This window comes from Equus asinus, chromosome 14, assembly GCF_041296235.1.
Source record: "Equus asinus isolate D_3611 breed Donkey chromosome 14, EquAss-T2T_v2, whole genome shotgun sequence".
NCBI classification, from domain to species: Eukaryota; Metazoa; Chordata; class Mammalia; order Perissodactyla; family Equidae; genus Equus; species Equus asinus.
In genome coordinates, this window is record NC_091803.1 from 1,547,423 (window position 1) to 1,567,795 (window position 20,373).

General features: G+C 54.8%; 1 protein-coding gene across 10 annotated transcripts in view; it reads right to left on the minus strand.

The window, feature by feature from the left end:
• Positions 1-20,373, minus strand: part of MAD1L1 (mitotic arrest deficient 1 like 1) — a 415,485-nt gene that overhangs the window by 147,076 nt on the left and 248,036 nt on the right. Inside the window, exon 1 of one of the 10 annotated variants that reach the window (XM_070484079.1) lies at positions 6,948-7,077. The exons of the other annotated variants lie outside the window; for them this stretch is intronic. Coding sequence (XP_070340180.1) covers positions 6,948-7,061 — 114 coding nt within the window. The 5' untranslated portion in view covers positions 7,062-7,077. Of the gene's footprint in view, positions 1-6,947; positions 7,078-20,373 lie in introns of those variants that run through there. 10 annotated transcript variants of the gene reach the window in all.

The following is a 20,373-nucleotide window of genomic DNA, read 5'->3' on the forward strand; positions in this document are numbered from 1 at the left end:
CCAGAAGGCAGCATCCAATTTCCCTGGGCGGGGGGCAGGATGCCCACCTCGTGCGGGGAAGCCGGTGGGAGAGACCACGCTGGCTCCTGGAAACCCAGAGGCCGGAGGCTGCCAGACCTTAAAGTATTCCAGCTCGTGGAAACACAACTTCCTTCTCCTTTTTTAACACTTGTCTCCGGAACAGCAACAGAGACACACAGCCACTGTGGAGTAGGTTGAGGGGAAATAGGAAAATCTGAGGAAAAGGGGACAGCAGTTGGAAAGAACACATTCTAGGTTTACCAACGCTTCTATCTGTTTTAATAGTCATGGGATTTTATTTATTCGCCACTTCAAACTCCTCCATAGGATGACAGGCGACGCAGACTGCGTGGAAGGGAATGTGAATTTTAACCTGCTCTCACACACCTGGGGGAACAGGGGTGCAGCGGGGGAGCCAGACGCCCTGAGGCTCCAGGAAGAGCAGGAAGTAGACTCCAGCGCAGAGGTCCAGGCACAGGAACAGGAAGGGGCCGGGCAGGCGGGCACCAAGCAGGCAGGCTCCGGGCCGGGACCGTCCCAGGAGCGAGCCCCACGCTCCAGTGGGGCTGGGACATGCTCATCCAAAGCCATGCCCCGCTGCCCCGGGAGTCAAAGGCCCCGCTGACCAGACAGGTTCTCTAAGGGACTCAGGGCCCCAGTGGCCTTGAACACTGCCAGCAGCCGGGAAGGCCCCATGCAAGCCTTGCTGGTTGGCTGCAGGCTCAGTGTCGTGATCCTCAGACTGGGCTCTGGCCATTCCTTACGCCTGCTCCCCACAAAAGCAGCTTAGTCCTCAGGGCCTGTGAATCATAAGAGAGGAGGGCCAAGCGCAGGGGCTAGAGGCGGGGGTGGGGGGAAGCCCTGGTGTCATTCCAGCTCTGCCACCACTGGCTCTGCACCCTGGCCACCTGGCCGCCTTCACTGCCAGCGCCAGGTAGCTCCTGCTCTTCCCGTTGGTCCCACAAAACGCCACTTCCTTCCCTGATCCCAGCTCCTGCTGAGAGCACTCCTGGACCCAGTGCTGTAGGTCAGGGCACTGCCCAGCTCACCCTTCTGGGCTGGTATTGTGCGTGTCGATCTGATCACAGTCTGTGTGTCTGGCTGATGTGTGCCCAGTTCCTAGACCAGAACGGCTCAGAGACTACTGGTGGAAGGAGAGTCTCCACGTGAAAGGGAGGCAGCCACCGCACTGGGCTGGAGGTGCAGGAACAGGCCCAGACCACTAGCCTGTGCTTGGGCCCCTCGACGCGCCCAGGCTGGTCTCCGTGCTCTGGCACAGACGAGGTTCGGAGGCTCCCTCATTCGGATCTCATGCTCTGGTGGTTGTCTGGCTCTCTCAGACTGTGTGCTGAGTGCTCCCCAATGGCCCACATGGAAATGGGGGAGTGCGGAGAGGTGGCGGGGGGCCCTCATCTTTTACAGGGCTTTCCAGGGAGGCACAGCCCATGCGGCAGGCACAGCCCCACGAACTGGGGGCAGCCAAGAGCTCCCAGCTCCTGCCCCAGCATGTGAACGGCACTGGGTCCTAGGCTGAGATGGACAGGACAGGGTCAGCAGGAAAGGTGCCGTGACAGATCAGCAAGGCCCAGGCTGCGGGGGGGGAGGAGGGCGGGCCCACTTCCACGTATGTGCCTTCCAGGCCTAAATGAACAGCCCTAGGCCTGCTGTGCTTTCTTCTCGAAAACAGTCTCTCCAGGCCATTCCTGGAAAGGCCCTCCCTGGGCAGCCTGACTTAGGAATTCCTGGGCGAGGCATCCAGTCTACAAAGCCCCAGTATTAACCGTCAAGGTCCCTGAAGGAAACCTGGCCCCTCAATGGGACCAACACACAACCAAGTGACCCCAATCCTGCCCCCAAACAGGACCACTCCACAGCTAGGCGACCCCAATCCTGCCCCGAAATAGGACCGCTGCACAACCAGGTGACCCCATCCTGCTGGTCATGGAGGGTGAACAGGCATGAGCATCACTATGTTTCCAGAACAGCCTGGGCAAAGTCCTCAGAGGCCCAGGAGAAGGGTCAGAACCCAGGGACATGTGGCCACTCCACGCCTGTCCTCCCTGAGCTCCGGCGCCACCAGTACCCACTGAGCCAGCTGCCTGCGCTGACAGATGACAGGCGCCTCTTGTGGCACGTCTTGTCATTGGGGTGATGCCCCACTTTACAGAGCAAGCACTAAGTGACCACTTAGTGGCGTCAAAAGATGGTGTCGAAACGTGAAATAAAACCTGATCATATTCAGGGGGAAGCAACGCTCACCATGTCCTGTGGCCCTCCCCCATCATAACCACCTCCCCCAGGAAGCTGGAGCTCAGATGACGTTTCCTCCCAGGAACCGGGCTATCTCAATGCACGAACACTCCCTGACACTCGCCTCTGAACTATCAGGGTGCGTCACTCCTTTCCAATGTCACCCAGACTGACCTAGAAGCTGGCGGCACCTTCCTTTTCTGGTGACGTTCAGCTCACAATGGTCTTTGCTGGGTGGGCTCCCAGAAAGTCCTTGTCCTAACTGTGCCCGTCCTCGAGGCCACAGCTGAACAGACCAGTAGATACACTGGACCAAGAGGATTCTCTCCAGGAGGGACGCAGGACAGGCCCGAGAGTCCAGTCTGGGCTGACCCGTGTCTCTCTCTGTTTTCTGGGCGGTGGGGCTGATCTCCTGAGCAGAAGGGATGCACACCTTAAGCACGGACAGGCTGATACCTCTCAGCTACCAAGCACCCACGCCGCGGAGGAAGACGGTCTGCAGAGACGAGCAGAGCGCAGGACAGGACGCCTCCTGGAGCCCTCACAGCCCTGGTCCCAGGCCCTGCCCAAGGTCCTGCTGGACCTTGTCCTGGATTCTCAGAACGCTTCGAGGCCTCGAGACCCAAGGTCCAGATGTCCAGTACAAAGGGGCGCACACGGACAAGTCTCTCCCCAACGTCACCCCAGCCCCCAGTCCCTGACCCACAGCCAACAGTCGTCAAGCTGCGTGTGTCTTTCAGAAACAGTTCACACGTTCACCAGCAAACACGTCTCCGTTATTCCCCTTCTTGTTACAAAAATGGGAAGATAGCCTGCACGGTGTTTCAAGCCTTGCTTTTTTCACTTAATATACTGGGGAGACGTTTGCAAACCAGCACAGAGAGAGCTTCCTGGTTCATTTCCGTGACATCCCAGAACTCCACCATGTGGACACCACCTCTTATTTAACGAGCTCCCACCGGCGAACATTTAAGCCACTTCCCACACGACAGTGCTACAGTCGACGTGGAGGCGCACCAGCTCTTAGACACTCTGCTTCCCACGTGTGCAAGTTCACCGCAGGATGACCTCTCAGAAGCACACTGCAGGGTCAAAGGGCATGTCCATCTGTAGTTTCGTCAGGCACTGGCTGGCAGGCTGCCCTTAGGATGACAGCCCAGATGTCCCAATACCACCTATCAAAAGGCTCGACGGCTTCCTGTGGCTTAATACTCCACGTTCTCACTCACTGAAGTCCCCTGTGTAACTGAGTCTGCTTCTCACTTCTGATTCTCTTCCACTGTTCTGTCCACAAGAATCTTAGAAGCCTTTTTCTCCCCACGCCATCCCGCCCCTCTACCATCAAAAAAAAAAAGCACCAACCAAAAATCTTTCTTAAGGGCTGGCCTAGCGGTTAAGTTCAGTGCGCTCCACTTTGGCAGCCTGGGTTCAGTTCCTGGGCGCAGACCAATAGCACTTGTCAGCAGCCATGCTGTGGCAGCGACCCACATACAAAATAGAGGAAGATTGGCAAAGATGTTAGCTCAGGGCAAATCTTCCTCATCAAAAACAAAACAAAACATAAAAAAACACACCAAAACACATTTTTTTTAAGAAAGTCGGGACTATTTTAAATGGACAAGGTAACTCAGGAGAACTCCTGCTAAAGCACACCGCCAGCTTTCTCATGGACTTGGAAGAGCCTGCGGAAGGTCCCCCATTCAGATCCTACACGTTACAGGCCCTTGCTCTTGGACATTTCATCTTTTCGCCTTTTTCTGTTGTTGCTGTTGTGAATGGGAGCACTTCTTCTGCTGTCTCTGTAACTTGTTGTTTCTGTATATATATGACTTTAAATTTCTGCATGTGGTCTCACTTCCTTTACTAAATTCTCTGGTTACAGTCGATTTCGCTGACTGTCTCTGCACACAATCACGTCAGCTGCAAAGTGAGCACGTCCCTCCTCCGTCTCAATACTCAGACCTTCGATTCTTCCTCTTGTCTGCTTTTGATGACCAGTAACCCCAGAATAATATTAAATTATAGCTGTAATACTGGACATCCTTAACCTGTTTGTGGCTTCACCGGAACTGCAACTAGTATCTTCTTATTTATAGCATGTCAGTTTTTGGCTGAAATAGATATATTTTATCATGTAGAGAAATTACCCACATATTCATACTTTATGAAGTTTTTAATCAAGACTGAATGTTGGATTTTGTCAAATGCCGTTTCAGCAAACATGGAGAAGATATCCTAAAACCAAACCAGCAGCCCAGCCCTGCAGAAACCCCCCTGACACGGTGGGTTCTAGTGCACTGACTTCACTTCCGGACACGGGAGCACGTGTGACTGGTCTACAGTCTGTGCCCGCGTGTGTGCGCACACGCACACTGCACAGGTGGGGATCTTCACAGGTGCTGGCGTCAACAGCGTGCTCACTTCAGGAAGCTTGGCTCCTCTCCCCTGCCCTGGGACAGTCTGCACAGTACGGACGTGCCGGTATTTTGAAGACCTCGTAGGATTTTCCCGTGACACTGACTCAACCTGATGCGTTTTCTGTTCCTTTTCGCTGGGGAGGGCTGGGCTGGCTTTTTTGTGACAACTTTATAAATTGGTCTGTTTAGAATTGCTCTTTCTTCTGGAGTCAGTATTGATAGGTTATATTTTCCTACAAAATTATTCATTTCGTTCAGATTTTTATTTAAATAGAGTTGTGATATAATTCATAGTTCTTCTTATAGAATTCATGTAGAACTCCTGATTCCTTATAGGTTTATTTTCATTTTTGTTTTTATTTATTTTCTTTACTGTTGAGGTAGAGCTCACACACAGTAAGGTGCATAAATCTTGTGTGTACGGCTCACTGACTGTACACATGTCCACACCCACGGCACCACCATCCAGATCAAGACCCAGCCTTCTCAGCACCCGGGACGCCCTTCCAGGCTCCTCTCAGTCAGGAACTCCAAAGTCATTACTCTTATTCTTTATTTTGGTGGTGGTGATGGTGATGCTATTAATTTTTTACTAGGACTGTGAATAATTTATATGTTCTACTGGTGTTATTTCAAAGCACAGGCATTTGGGTTTATTTATTATTTCTACCATTTTTCACTTTCTTATTAACTCCTGCTTTGATCTTTATAAATTCCTACCTTTTGCCTTACTGGGCTTACTTTGTTTTCCTCTGTGAGTTCTTGAGCTGGGTGTTTAATCCACGCATATTCCCTCTTTCTTGCCCAATAATACAGCACTTATGCCCATGATTTCTCTGCTGAGCACACTCCAGTGTTTTCCACAGGCTCAGAGGAGCAGGATTTCCATTAGGATTATTTTCTAGATTTTATGCACTTTGAACTGCATTTCTTCTTTGACCCAAGAATTAAGACACAGGCTTTTGTTCCCTTTTTTTTTTTTTTCAAATTTCCAAGTGTTAGGAGGTTTTTCTTTTTCTGGTTTTGTTCTTGATTTCAAATTCATCACTGTGACCAGAGAAAGCTGTCTGAATCAGCTCTACCTATTTGAATTTGTGAAGGTTTTTTTATTATGTGATATACGGGTATTTTGGGTGAACGTTTTCTCTGAGCACTTTTTAAAAAGAGTGTTCTTTGGTTTCGGGGTTAAGGACACAACACATACTGTCTTTTCTGTTGCTCAGTCTTGCCCACTTGGCATAATGGGGATTAGGAAGCACAGTAAATTCTCCTACCGCGGCTATCCCTCATCCTTCCCCTCAAACTGCCCCTCATCTCGGCTTTTCTGGAACAGCAATCCTGCTGGTTGTGGCCTTGTTGTCTGGTTTGCTTTTTTCTGTGAAATTCTCTCGATACTCAGACAGGTTTGTGTTTTGGCTCTAGTGGCTGCTTTCCTAACTCGTAACCATACACAATGCCTGTACTTTTCTGCTTCCCATGGTTCCTATCAGTTTCCTATGCTGAGTGTCTGATTACCAAACGCATCATCCTTATTGTTCACCTTTCTCGGTTAAATATGCTTTTACTGCGTGATGCTCTCGTTAAATGGTATGTTTTAACCTTCAGCTACTAATGATGGGGAAACCAGCATTCTTTTCTCCCATCTTCTCCCTTCTTGAGAGTTTTTACTAAATACATAAATTCTACATTGTCAGACACGTAGCAGCTGCATCTGGCTGCTGGGCCTCCCCATCACCTCACCCTCCTGTATCCCGACTGACCTTCTGCTCTGACTCCTGTCCTGAGCTCAGCTGGCGCCTGGCTCACCTGCTACCCTGGCCTCCCCACCTCTGCTCCGGGCGCTTGCATTTTGTTCCAGCTTCGTGGATTCTACTGGATTGCTAGGGTCTATTTCTTGGCAAAATGTTCAGATATAATTTTCATCTGCTCAATGCCAATTTTTTTCCTGGGAAACTCTTTTCTGTTATTTACTTTTCTACAAAATTTTTTGATTTCACAAAACTGTGCGATGTTGCCTTTATTAGCCATCACTGAAAATGAGTTTTATTTATCTGGCTTTGTGCAAAAGGCTGATACTGTGCAAAGGACAGGGTGCTCTCTTCTCTTTACCTCTGATCGGATGGCTCTGTGAGACTTCCACCCGCCTGCGCTCCTGCCCTCTGGTAAGAGAGGGCACTGTGAGCTTTCCCGCAGGAGGAAACGCCTCCTCCCTTTCCGTCAAGGAGACATTGGCACTTGTGTGTCCGAGTTCTCACTCACCTCCACATCTCCTGCTCCTGTGAACAGAAACGGGGCCAGGAAGCTCCTGCTCCTGCGGCTGACCCCGTCCATGCTGCTGCCAACAGGGGCCCCCGCCGGCGCGAGGTGTTTCATTAGCGGCCTCCCGCCCGCCGGGGTGCCAAGCCCCCTCCCTGCCGCAGTGGCCCGGCTCCTTCCGCACAGCCTCTCCCAGGCCACGCTGAGGGCCTCTTCCTCCCATTCAGGGGCTTGGGTTTTAGCTGTATTTCTGTTTTGCCCAAATTTAAGTTCATCTTTTTGGTTTTCATTCTTCTTGGTACTTTTGGATGATTTCCAGGTCTTAAAAAGGGAGAAATGCTGACTGACACCACAGTGCTCAAAGCAAACATCAGGCCCTTCATTTTAACTTGTCACCTTGGACTCACAACCAGCAGACTTTCAACTTTGCTCCCGCTTTGACCTTCCACCCAGGCTGTGCCGAGCCGCCAGCCTCCGCCAGGCTGCGGCCCACACACAGTGACCTGACGGGGCCACAGGGACCGCTGGGCCTGCCCCCATCCTGCTCTGCAGACACCCGAGCCCCCCTGAGCGCCCCGCACCCCTCAGTCCACAGCCCAGGAGGGCGGCTGGCAAACAGGACACACGACACTTGTCCACAGTTCAGTTTCCATCTGTACCCCGACTCCCGTCCACTTTCACCCCACCTCAGACGCTACCTTCTCCACCAATCCCCCCAAGCTGGGCGTGTCAGCTCCATGTGCCGTATTTGACCACGTAATCCGACGACTTCGGTACGTGCCTCTTCTTCCCCACTGGCCTGGGTCCTGGAGGCTGACGTGCCACCGCTCAACCCGTAACCCCTATTCCTGGCTCAGAACTTGGCTCCCGGGAGGTGCTGCATGCACGCAGGCAGGGGACCAGAGCGTGGGCGTGACACGCATGCCACCAAATGCCCGGTGCCTCCCGGAGGGTGCAGCCAACTGAGGCACAGCCTGGGGACAGTGAGCAGGCCAGGCCTCCACCAGGACTGCAGCACGGGGCCTGGAGTGGAGCCGAGCAGGGCAGTTTCTAAACGGTTCTAAAGGTTTCTAAAGTAAAGACACCGAGAATTAAGTCAATCCAGAAAGCAAGAAAACCTGGAGTCTGTTTACCTACGAGTCACCCAATTTAAGAAACTATTTAAACATGTCACTATTCCAAAGGAGGAAAACCCAGTCAGGCTTAGAAAGAGGCTAGTGGGAGATGAGAATGAGTCAGGTTCCCATGGGTGGCCTTGGTGACAGCTGGGAACACCACCATGCCTGCCGGGCCGGGACTGCCACAGCCATTCCAAGGAAGCCTCTGCACGGCCACGGCCCTTCCACGGCTCCTCCCACAGGAGCAGGCTGGGGGATGCAGGGTCCAAAGCGGAGGACTAGCGAGAAGGTGCTGTTCCCATGCATGTCCCCAGGACCGGGGACGAGGGACGGGGGCAAAAACACAGTCTCTGTGACCATTCGCACTCAGGCTGGACCTCAAATCCCTCGTCTGGAAAGTGGAATGACACCTCCGATCCTGGAGGTGTGAGCATTGAGCCCTGAATTAAAGTGCCGGCTGGGACCTGGCGCAGAGCGGGGCTCAGTACATGCCGGATCCCTGCCCCTCACGTGGCACCCCAGGGCCCCGGAGCCCCTGCCCCCACCCCACGCTCCCCACTCCAACACACACTCCCATGCACACTCCCCCACACCCAGACTCACACTAACCACACACCCCCACGCACCCTTGCACTCACTCTCGCACACACACTCGCCTGCTGAGTGTGACTAAGTCCTTTTCTCTCTCTCTCCTGCGGCCCCCAGGCCTCGTGGGGGAGCTGGACGGGGCCCCAGGGGACCTCCCTTCTCCACCCCCGCCCCCCGAGGCCAGCCCTGGCTGGGAGCCAGAAGGCACAAGTGTCTGTTCCCGGCTCCTTTCAGCCCACGTAAGCTAATCCGAGTTGCTCCTAGCTGGCACAGGAAGAAGTGAGAAAAAAGTGGAAAGGCGTTAATATTGCAGTCTGCAACTACCCATTTCATACTTCACTGAGAAAAACCTGTATTGAGAGTTGGTTTACAAAGAACACAAGGACTAATTGGATGCACCTTCTGAGACCCTGCCAAATGGCTCAAAGCCACGAAGACCTGTCCCACGACCCGCTCTGAAGCAAACTGCCCCCCGCAGAAAGGACTCGGAAGAACAGTGGTCTCTGAGGGGCTGCCTGCAGCTGTGGCAGGTGGGGTGAGGCCCACGCCTGCGACGTGAGCACGCATGGGTCACCGGGCCCCCAACCCCCGTGCCAGATGAGCCCTCTGCCTGCTGCTGCTACAGAGAGCCGTTTCTCAAAGTCAGCCTGAATGTCTCCCTGCTCATTTCCAATTCAGCCTCCAGGAGAGAGGGCTCGCTCTGCCCCTTCCCAGCCTCCGAGGTTAACATCCAAATTCAAATTACTTTCTCAGGCTCGCTCTCCTAAATTAAGAGGCATAATTACCAGCAGCGCCTGCTCCCAACGAAGCAGGCGCCCAGGGAGATGGGCTGGCAGCTCTGGAGCCGCCGCTGCTGCCCTGGGGAGGCTGCTGGCAGGCTGTGCTCACACACCAGACAGAGGTGGGGTGCCCCACAGGCCCCCTGGGGAACCCCAACAAGTAAACCCGCAGCTACTGCAGGCCCTGGGGCAGGCGGCTCGTCCTCATGGCCCCTTCTGAGGCCTCTGCTTCTCGTTCTGCAGGTGAGGACGGGACGTGAAACATTCTTCCAGAGCCACGTGCTGGCCCCAGACGCCCCACCTCCGAGGGGTCCCCACTCACTGCCACTTCCATGCCATCTCCCAGAGCCAAACAAGATGTGGGATCAGGGCGCCGGTCATCTCAGACACAGCCAAAGGTCCTGCCCACCCAGCTGTGTGGGAGGAGGGTGTGGGAAGGAACAGACCCCATCGCAGGGGCCTGGCCAGCCTGGCCCACCTCGCTCTGCCGGCCACAGAAAGAGTGCGAGGTGCTCAGGCTGCAAAGTCACGGATTGAGAGGGAGACCCAGCCCCACTATGGACCCTGACACACTGAGATGCAACTCTGCGAGCCTGTTTCCTCTACTTGGAAACGGGGTTAGTGATAGCGGTGTCACAAGGTCGAGTTGGGGAGAAGTCAGAGGGCGCACTCAAGAAACCAGAACAGATCCTACGTGCCCCCTACGAACAATGGGGGTACCGCTGCCTCCAGGGTTGAAAGAGCGGTCACGGCAGGGAGGCGGCTTATTCGTACCATTCTGCCTCTTTTTTTACTTTTTTTCACTTGGCTCCATGTATGTGGGTTGCTTACTCAAACAGTAAGAAAACTCTAAAAATATCCACTTATTGGCCCAGAGCCCAGGCCAGTATCCACCAAATGGCAGGCCACCCAGCGGAGCCTTCGCTTTCAATGGCAAACCATGGCTCAAGGCACGCGGGCAGGGCCTTGCACGGGCTGGCCGCACATCCTGAGCCCTCCTCTGCAGCCTGAACACCCCCTGGACAGCCCTCTCTGTCTGCCCAGCGACGGTGAGCTCCAGAGGGGCCGCACCGCCGGGCCCACCCTCCAGCTCCAGGCTGCAGCTGGCGCTGACAGAGCTGAATCAGCACTGGCGGAGCTGCTGAATGAACTTGGGTGTCCCGTGGTTCTGCTCCAGGACCCTGATGATGTCCCCTGGTGCGACGGGGCTCATGGCCTCCTCACCAGACTGCGCAGAGGCTGCCTGTGCAAGGGGCCGCCAGCAGGGTCCCGTTCGCCTGGGCATCTGCTCCAACAAGTGGGATGAAGCCAAGGTGTCAGAGTCTCTGCTTGGACACAGGCTGGACTGGCTTTGGCAGACGCTTGGGGACAGCAGAAAGCAGCAGGGAACGCTGTCCTTGGGGTCTGTCGGTCCACCCAGAGCCAGGGTTCTGGGGCCCGGCCCGTGGTAGCTCCTCAGGGCCTTCGCCCACCAAGGAGCCTTTGCCAGGGCAGCAGAGCTCCGGGGCTAGTGACGGACGCTGGAAGCCCAGGAACTGAGAGGTGACGCTGCCTTCAAGTCTCTCCTACACCAGGGCTCAGAAACTTCCAGTGTGAAGGGCCGGGCAGGAAACGTCCCATTCTGCAGGCCCCATGGCCCCCGCTGCTGTCACACACAAGTGGCCGCAGGAAACCTGCGGTGGAACGGCACAGCAGCTTTGTTGTAAGAACACGACTTACTCACAGACCCTGTAGTGGGCTGGGTGGGCCTGTGGGCTGGTCTGCTCACCCCAACTGGGACCAACCTTAGCCTGCTGGCGAGGAAATGCATCAGCCGGCACCAAGGTCGGAAAGCTGAAGAGGGCGCTGTTTACGGAAACACCTGCCTACCAGCACCTCAGTGCTTGCAGGCCGGCTCTCTGTCACGGCGGCCTTCCCCGCCCACTTCTCTCTATGCCCACCACAGGGACCACATGGGACCATCGGGACGGGGAGCCACCCAGGAGCTGAGCTGTCAAGAGGACCGGGCTGTTCCCCACCCCGACGGTACAGGGGGTGCAGAACTTACAAGACCAGTAGCCAGCTTCCTCCTGCTGGGGAGACGGGGCTCTCCTGGGTGCCTCCAGCAGCCTAGGAGGGTGTGGGGAAGGAAGAGGGCCTGGGGGTGGGGGGCTCCTGGAGGGCCCCATGCTGCTCGCCGGCCCCTGGTGGAGGCCGCCCAGCCAGTATGTGGTGCTCAGAGTGCTGCTGACTCCCTGGTCTACTATCACAGGCACTCTTCCCCGGGGGGACCGAGCTCAGCTCAACCCCGCTCCCAGCCCGGCCCAGTGCACCCTGCCACCCGAGCCGGCCGGGGCATTCACACGAGCTTCTCAAGGAAGCATGGCACTAACACACAGTTGGCACTGGTTCCCAGGGCATGGCAGCCCCATGCTCGGGCACTTCTTTTGTCCACAGCAAGGGGGATCTATGGCCCTGCGTGAGTGGGGCGTGACATCCTGCAATGTGCCGGACACGCCTACAGATGGAAGAGCCATCATGCATCTGCACAACGTTCAAATGTCCTGCCAGCATCTGCACGGGTGCAAAGGCTGCTTGCCATCATCTGAGCTGGCCCAGCACCTCACTCCTCTGACGAAGGAGCACAGAATGCTTGTGCACACTCAGCATCAGTGAACTCTTCTGGTAGCCAGCTACAGTTTTAGAGAGAGGGTTATACTTTCTTTTGCTTAAAACTCAAAACTCACTCATCCCTAAGAAGCCTGCACTGTTGCAGCACGCTCGAGGCCTCGGAACTGAGCGCGGCCCCGCAGCCAAGCTCAAAGCGCGGCCATGGTCACCACGCGGCCCCGGCGCCAGCCAGACATGCAGCCACATTCAGAGTGCAGCCACGCTCACAGCGCGGCCCCCACATCTGTCAGGACACGCGGCCACACTCACAGCGCGGCCGGGAGATGCAGCCTTTCTTCTCCAGCACCTCCAGGGTCGTCATGCCCACAGACTGACGTACCGAGATGCATGTATTAGAACTTACTCTCCTCCTGTGTGCCCTTTACCTCACACTCAAGACACTGCTGAATATGACGCTGTGGGCGGCCGGGTGAGGAAGGGGACTTTCCAAATCACTTGCTGCCAAGGGGGCTGGGTCTGATAGGCTAAATCACCCTGGAGCCAGGTCAGGAGCACGGGGCAAAGTCGTCAAGAAGGCCCACGAACCGACCACGTGCCAGAATTTCCCCTCCATCTTGACTCCACTCCCCTGGCAGGAGCTCAGGGACAACACCTGCAGACGGCCCACAGTCTGGGGTCAAGGCTGTCAACATCCTGCTATTCGGGACACTTGCCCACAGCACCCCCAGAGAGCCGCTCCAAGTCTCCATGGCTACTGAGAACTGAAGGATCCTGAGGGAAGGCTCTCATCAGAGGGTCGCCCTAACCCTCCAGCGCTGGCAGGGCCAGGTCGCAGGGCAGTATCTGAGACTAGAAATCAACCAAGTCTTCTGGGTGGCCCATCAGGGAGGCTGGCCCGCTGAGAAAGCACACTACCACCTTGGACACCTCCAGGTGCAGACACGCGCTGAAGGTCTACCTGGAGTGCAGACGGGCACCAGGAGAGGTGAGGAGCGGGCACTGAGTGAGGGAGTGAGGAGGGAGTTTTCCAGATGGAAAGGAGGATCGTGCAGCGGGAACAGTGCAGGTAAAGGCATGGAGGTACAAACACCACGGAAATGGAGGATATTTGCGAATCCCAGGAGGAGAGCATCAGGAGATGAGGGGAGAGAGAGCCAGCGGCCAGTCACAAAGATCCTCATCTCAGGGGCTCCACACAGCTGAAAGCCACGAGGCAAGAGCTCAGGAGGGCTGCAGCCGTCCAGGCGTCTGCTCGGACCCTCCGCCGTCAGACCTGCTGACCCCATGAGAATCAGGCGTGGGAAGAGGGGGAGAAGCAGGGTGGGTGGTTTGCAGAGGGGCTGGGGGAGGAGAGGACACGACAAGGGTCTTGGGAGCTGGTCACAGCCCAGGAGGCAACACTGCTTCTAAAAGCTACAGTTCTTAGAACCAGCAAGCAGTCTGCAGAGGTCAGTGGAATACTTAGAGAAAACTCCCTCAATGACCAGAGGCTAATACAATATGGGTTGGCCAGCCTCCCAAAAGGGACCAAAAACCTACTGATTACTTACCCAAAGGCCCAGCACCAACCCTGCCTCTGGAAGACCACTGTCCCTGCCCGAGCCCCGTGCCCCACAGCAGGCACAGGGAGAGGGGGCCATCGTGTGTGCAGACCACAGGCGTGTCTGGGCCCTCTGTGGCACAGCATGGCCCTGTGAGGCCCAGAGCCACAGCCGCGTCCTCCACGTGACTGAGCTGCCCAGGGCCCAGCGCCCCCTTGCACGCCAGAGCCAGGCCGTGGTGCCTGTGGCTGAGACGGAGGGACAGGGATGGGGCCAAGTCTCCTGCCTGGGACAGAAGGCGTAAGACGACGCTTCCCAAGACGCTGCACAGCGGGCAGCACAGCACAGCATCCCAGAAGACGGGGGCCACAGGCGAGCCCCACGACCTCCCAGCTCGCCGTCCTGAGCGGGTCCGGGACACAGCACAGCCCGGGCTGAAAAGGCAGATCCAAGAGAGCAGGGAGACCCAGGCAGTGAGTCCACAGTACAGGTGCGTGCGGGTGGTCCCCTGGAGTGCGCACAGAACTCCAAATGGCACATGCGGGAGAGGAAAGACCCCAGGCCGAGGACTGAGCCCTGAGGAAGGACGAGAGGGAACAGTGCCTGCCCCCTCCTAAGACCGGAAAACCACCCAACTCACAGGGCAGGACACTCAGGAGGCCAGGGCCCAGAGGCGGGCAGGAGTCAGCCCTTACGCTCTGCTCCGGGCAGCCCAGCACATCATAAAAACGCCACCCGAAAGGTCAACCGTTTCCAAGTAGCCTCACTGTGTCCCTGAAGGGAGGCCAAGACCCCTCACAGAAGAGCTCCCGGGAGCCAAGCAACACAGGTGTCAGAATCAGCAGAGAATGACGGAGACAGTTAATATACCTGAATTCCGTATTTCAAAATGTTAAGCACAGACATGGAAGGAAATAAAGACCAAAGTAAAACATACAGGGGAAAACTACAATGCCTAAAATAAAAAATACGTGGATCATCTTAATGGAAGACTAGATATTAACCAAAGAAAAATGAGAAAACTTAAGACACAGCAATAAAAATGACTCAAAATAAAAAAGAGAGAAGAAGAATTTGAAAAAATGAAAAGAGCCCGAGAGAGCCATGGGACAAGCATCCTTGAAGGAGGCCTTTCCAAAAGGATGACCAGAGAGAGGCCAGAGCCAAGAAACACAAAAGCCCGGGTGCAAGAAACACGAAGAAAACACAACGAGGCACATCACCATCAAAGTGCTCAAAACAGCAGCAGAGCCCACGTCAAAGGCCATCAGAGAACACAGACACGTCACCCAGAGGGACGACGACGCGAGTGGGCATCAGCGGAACAGCATCTTTAAAGTCCTGAAAGGAACAAAGCCGCCAGCTAAGAAGATGAACAAAACGGACAAGCTTCAGCTAGACCGACTAAGGAAATCAGAAGAACTAACGCGCAAGTCAGCAGTGAGAGAGGGAGCGCCACCGACCTCAGAGAAGGGAGGAGGGTCACAGGAGGATGCCGCCAACAAACCAGACAACCCAGGTGAAACGGACAAACTCCTGGAAACACGCAAACTACCAAACGGACTCAAGAAGAAACACAAGATCTCAACAGCCCGGTAACAGGGAAGGAGACTCAGTCAGTAACTGAACCGTCCCAACACAGCACTGTTCCCTGGGGAACGGCACCAAACACACACAGGAGAATTAACACCAGTCCTTCCCAAATTCTCCCAGAAAGCTGATACCAAAGCCACACAAAGACGCTACAAAAAACCAAAACTAAGACCAATAACTCCTGGAACACAGGTGTAAAAATCCTCAGTAAGACAGCAGCAAGCTGCACCCAGCGGCAGAGTAAAAGGATTACACACCACGTGGGATTTATACCAGGTACGCAACATACAAAATCAATTAGTGTAACACCACATTAACGGAGCGAAGGAAAAAAGCCACATGACCATCCCAATTGAGGCAGAAAAAGCATTTGGCAAAAATCCAACATGCCTTGATGATGAAAACACTCGGTAAACTAGGAACCCTCAATGATGAGAGACTGGAAGGTTTCCTCTAAGATCAGGAACAAGACAAGCAGACCCACCCTCCCCACAGCTACTCAAGGCTGTATGGAATCCTGGCCACGGCAGCCGGGCAAGAACAAGAAATAAAAGGCATCCACGCTGGAAAGGAAGCAGTAAAGAGCCCTCGATTCACCAATGACACCATCTCACATAAAGGAAATCCTGAAGAATAAAGAAACCTCTTAGAGTTAAGTGAATTCAGCCAAGTTGCAGGAGAATAAAACACGGCTAAGTTTAACCAAGGAGACGAAAGGCGTATACACGGAAAACCACAAAACGTTGCTAAAAGAAATTAAAGAAAACCTAAATAAACGGAAAGACATTCTGTGTTCACGGGTTGAAAGACTTCCTATTGTTAAGACAGCAACACCCTTCAAAGGGATCTACAGATTCAACGAGTCCCTGTGAAAAGCTAAGAGACTTTTTGCAGAAATGGAAAAGCTGCTCCAAAATTCATATGGAAGAGCAAAAGACCCCGAACAGCCAAGATCATCTTTTTGAGAGAAAGTTGGAGGGTTCACACTTACCAATTTCAAACCTTACTACAAAGCGACAGCAATCAGAGCAGCGTGGTAGCGACGTAAGGATAGACATAGACCGACGGGACAGAACGGGAGTCCTGAATTGTACCCACACGTATTCGGTCAACTGGTTATCAACAAGGGAGCCAGGACTTTCGATGGAGAAAGCACAGTCTTTCCCACCACTGGTGCTGAGTCAACTGCGCACCCACATGCAAAAGAACGAAGGCAGACCCTGACCTCAGACCATCTTCAAAAATTAACTCAAACGGATCAAAACCTAAATGTAAGAGCTAAAGCTATGAAACTCCTAGAAGGAAACGTAGAAGTAAATCTTCCTGACCTTGGATTTGGCAGCAGTTTCTTACATACGACACCAAAAGCATAAATGACAAAAAAAAAGATAAAACGGACTTCGTCAGAGCTAAGAACTTTCGTGCACCAAAGGACATCATCCCGCAAGTGAAAAGACAACCCACAGAACAGGAGGAAATATTTGCAAATCATACAGCTGATAAGGATCTAGTAACCAGAATATATAAGAACTCTTACAACTCAACAACAAAAAGACAGTCGACCCAATTTAAAAACGGGTAAAGGAACTTAACGTTACTCTGAAGGAGACGTGCGAATGGCCAACAAGCACGTGAAGAGAAGCCCAGCTCACTACCACCAGCATGAAGCAAACCCAGACCACAACGAGACTCCGCTCCACTCACGCCCACCAGGAAGCCCTGCTTAAAGAAAACAAGACAGAAAGCGTTACTGTCACCTCCCTCATTCCCAATACTGGTAATCTGTGCCTCCTCTGCTTTTGTTCTGATTAGTCTGGCTGGAGGTTCATCAATTGTGTTGATCTCAGAAAATCAGAGTTTGGCCTTATCTACAGAACTCGGTCCTCAGTGTGACAGAGATGAAAACAACTTCTTCATTTCAAGGGCGACAGGCATTTTCCTGAGAGGGCAGCAAGAAGCAGAGTGCAAGTGAGAGGCCACAATGGTCCAGAGACCCCGCGGGGTGGGGAACCCCACACGGAAAGACGGAGCTCTCAGGGGCTCGAGGACCGAGCAGGAGCCCAGCCTGGGCAGGACTTGGCAGATGTGGCTCCACAGAGAGCTGCCCCAGAGCACCGGGCACGGACCTCCCACCTCCCAGCCGGCAGCGCCAGGTTCAGCGTGACCAGCCTTCTGAACTGCCCTGTGTCCCTCTGGTGACGAGGTCCCTCCCTCTTCGTGAGGAGGCCTGGCCTGCCAGCCTCCCTCACAGCTCCAAAGCGTCATGAAACTTTCATGCTAATGGTATTCGAGGACAGCTCGCCGTAGAGCATGAGCTCTAAATAGAGACTGTGTATTTCAGTGCAGCATGAGAGCAGCCAGGGCTCGATCCCAGGGGTCTGACCCAGCTCCACAAAGCAGTGACAAGCAGGAGCGGGAGCAGGCAACGTGCTCTCCCCTTGCCCACGGCAATTCCAGTTCACGTGCCCACTGCTGAGTGCCAGAGGGAGGGTGCTCACACCCCCAAGCTGTTCCACCACACATTCACTCAACATCACCCCCCACTCAGCACACGAGGCCAGCCTGTGCGAGGTACAACGGTGGTCACGAGGGAGCTGCGGCTGGGCCTGCGAGCTCTCAGCTCAAGGGCCCACGTCACTACCTTCTCCCCAGAGCCCCACCTGGACAGGTGTTTCAGGCTCCCAGAAGAGAGATGACACTGAGATCAGCAGTGGGAATCCTGGTCAAAGGCCACCCTTCTGCTCAGCTGTGGACCCGTCAAGTACCTGGGATGGTCTTGAGTGGCTGTTGCTTCCTGGTGAGGGGTGGCAGGTATGTGAAACTGACTCCCCTCCCCCGTCCAGTCCAGCCTGGAAGGACACACCAGAAGCGAGAGGCCACGGGCAGCTACTGATGGCTCACCAGGTATTCCTACTGAGCACAGCTGGTCACCTGAGCTGGGACAAACCTTCACCTCAGAAGAAGGAAGCCCGGCTGGAGAGCAGGCCCAAGCTGAAAATTCATCCCAGAAGGGCAGCTTTTCATTCAAGTTGGCACATTCACCAAGAAAGAGAACTCCAATGAAATCCCCAGCTTTCCTCCCCCAGGGAACGGCAGCTGGCGAGCTCGGGGAGCTGTTCTCGTTAGGGCTGGAGAGGCCATCCAGGGCTGCCCAAGGCAGGTGACAGGTAAACTGCAAGCCAGCCGTGCCTCAGCTCTAAGGCAGCACAGGGCAGGACGGCCCTAAGAGACAGACTTGCAGAAAGCCAGCGTTTCAGCTGAAAAACAGAAACAAAGCTGCGAATTGTCCACACTGGAGGCAGGCTAGGCAACTCACCCCCACCTGTGTGCCTGGAGGGGCGCCAACCGACCCAATCACGGCTTCTGCCGCCCCAGACCCAGCTCTGCAGCTGGGAAGCCGTCCCCATTTACACGTGAGAGGAGCCGTGTCTGGGCCCTGCTGGGGGGTGTCTGGGTACCCCGCGCTATCAACAGGGTGTGAGGGCTAACTCAATCAGTGAGGCTGCCTCCTCTACAAGCGCAGCTGTTAACACTGGGGGTGGGGGGGCATGAATTCTATGAAAATCCAATAAAAGTGGAAAACTCCCTTCTAGAAAGTGAATGCACCCAACAGAAACTTTTCTACAACTCCAAGGGTTTTCTGGATCCCTGATGTCTCCACGGATGCTGACGCTGGATGAAGACATGTGCTGAGAACTGACTGAATTTGAAAGGTCTGGCTATGGAACCAGCCCAGCTCTGAGGTTAACTCTGCCGGCTGGGGCTCTTCACTGGTCACGACGAACACAAGCTTCCATGTTTCCCAGTGACGGAAGGCACAGGAAAGGCCATCTACAGACGAGTGGGGCAGACACGGTGACCACGAGAGCTTTCGCCACAGGGCGGCAGGGCACTGCCCGCACATGGCCTGGCCCACAGGAGCGGAAGTGGCAGAGCGGCCCCTGGCTGTGAGAGAAGCGAGGATGCTCCGAGCCCTGCAGTGGACCGTGGGCGCCGATGCAGGACCGTGGGACCCAGCTCCACCTGAACACACCTGCAAGGCAAACGCACGGGAGAGGAACACTCTCGGGGTTGGTGAAGATGCTGAGAACCTGATGATACGGTAAGGGGCAAAAACACTGAGCGCGCACGCAGTAAGACTGGCAGCTGGGAAAGCTGAGCCAGAGGGGCTCCCTGGAGAAACACGAGCAGTGTAACGATGTAAAGGCAGGCTGCCCTCGGCACCAGGAAGAGGGAGCAGGCTGCTGTACCGGACACGGCCCCGTCTGGACTTGTGCCCGTCACTTGTAAAGACAGATTAACCGGCCCCTGTTTTGCGGCTGTCACTCTCCCTCTCCCTCCGTGCTGTGGGGTGGGACCCCCTGTTGCTTTCACCTTCCAAGTCGGAAGTGCCCACCTTCTCCTCATCGCCCTCCTCTGACCCCCGGAAGGGGCCGCAGGACACACATGGTGCAGGTATAGCTAGCAGCTGGATAAAAAAGCCACATGCAAGTAACAGAGAGAACGGAACACTGGGAACAAACCTAACGAAACGCCAAGACTTACTAGAAGAAAACGACCCAACTGAGGTGACGGACGCGAGTGAGGACCTGAATGTGGAGAGACCCATGACGCCCCGAATGACGGCATCAGCACTGCGGGGCCCACGCTTCCAGGTTCATCTATAACGACAGCAACTCCAACAGGACTTCCACACGAACCCTGACTCCCCACCGTTCCTGGGGGGAGAAAACACGAGAATACCTGAGAAAACGCGGAAGAGGAAGCAACAGGAAGGCCGTGCCCGATCAGGTATCGAACACTCTCTCAGGTTCTGGCGACAAACAGCATGTCACCGAGTCCAGACAATGACAGACGTCGGTGTCCCCCTGCATCGGAGCCTTCTTCTCCTTTTTGGAAGGGGACCTAAGCATCTTCTGCAGTCAACGGCCAGAAATCACACCATTAAACACTTATTTTCTAGGCTAAGAAACCATCTTCTCAGGCTACTGTCTCCAGAATGCAAACGGATCCTCGCCAAGTAACAAACTAAATCTCCGGCCTCTTTTCACTGGGTCTTTGCAAACGGGGCGAAACCAAAATGACTGGCGCCCAGACTGGGGAAGGGGCCGAGGGAGGATGGACTGCTTCCTCCTGGGTCCACATCCACCCTCCACCATGGGGCCCGCAGGCCTGTCCCAGGGTCCAGGGCAAGGCGGCC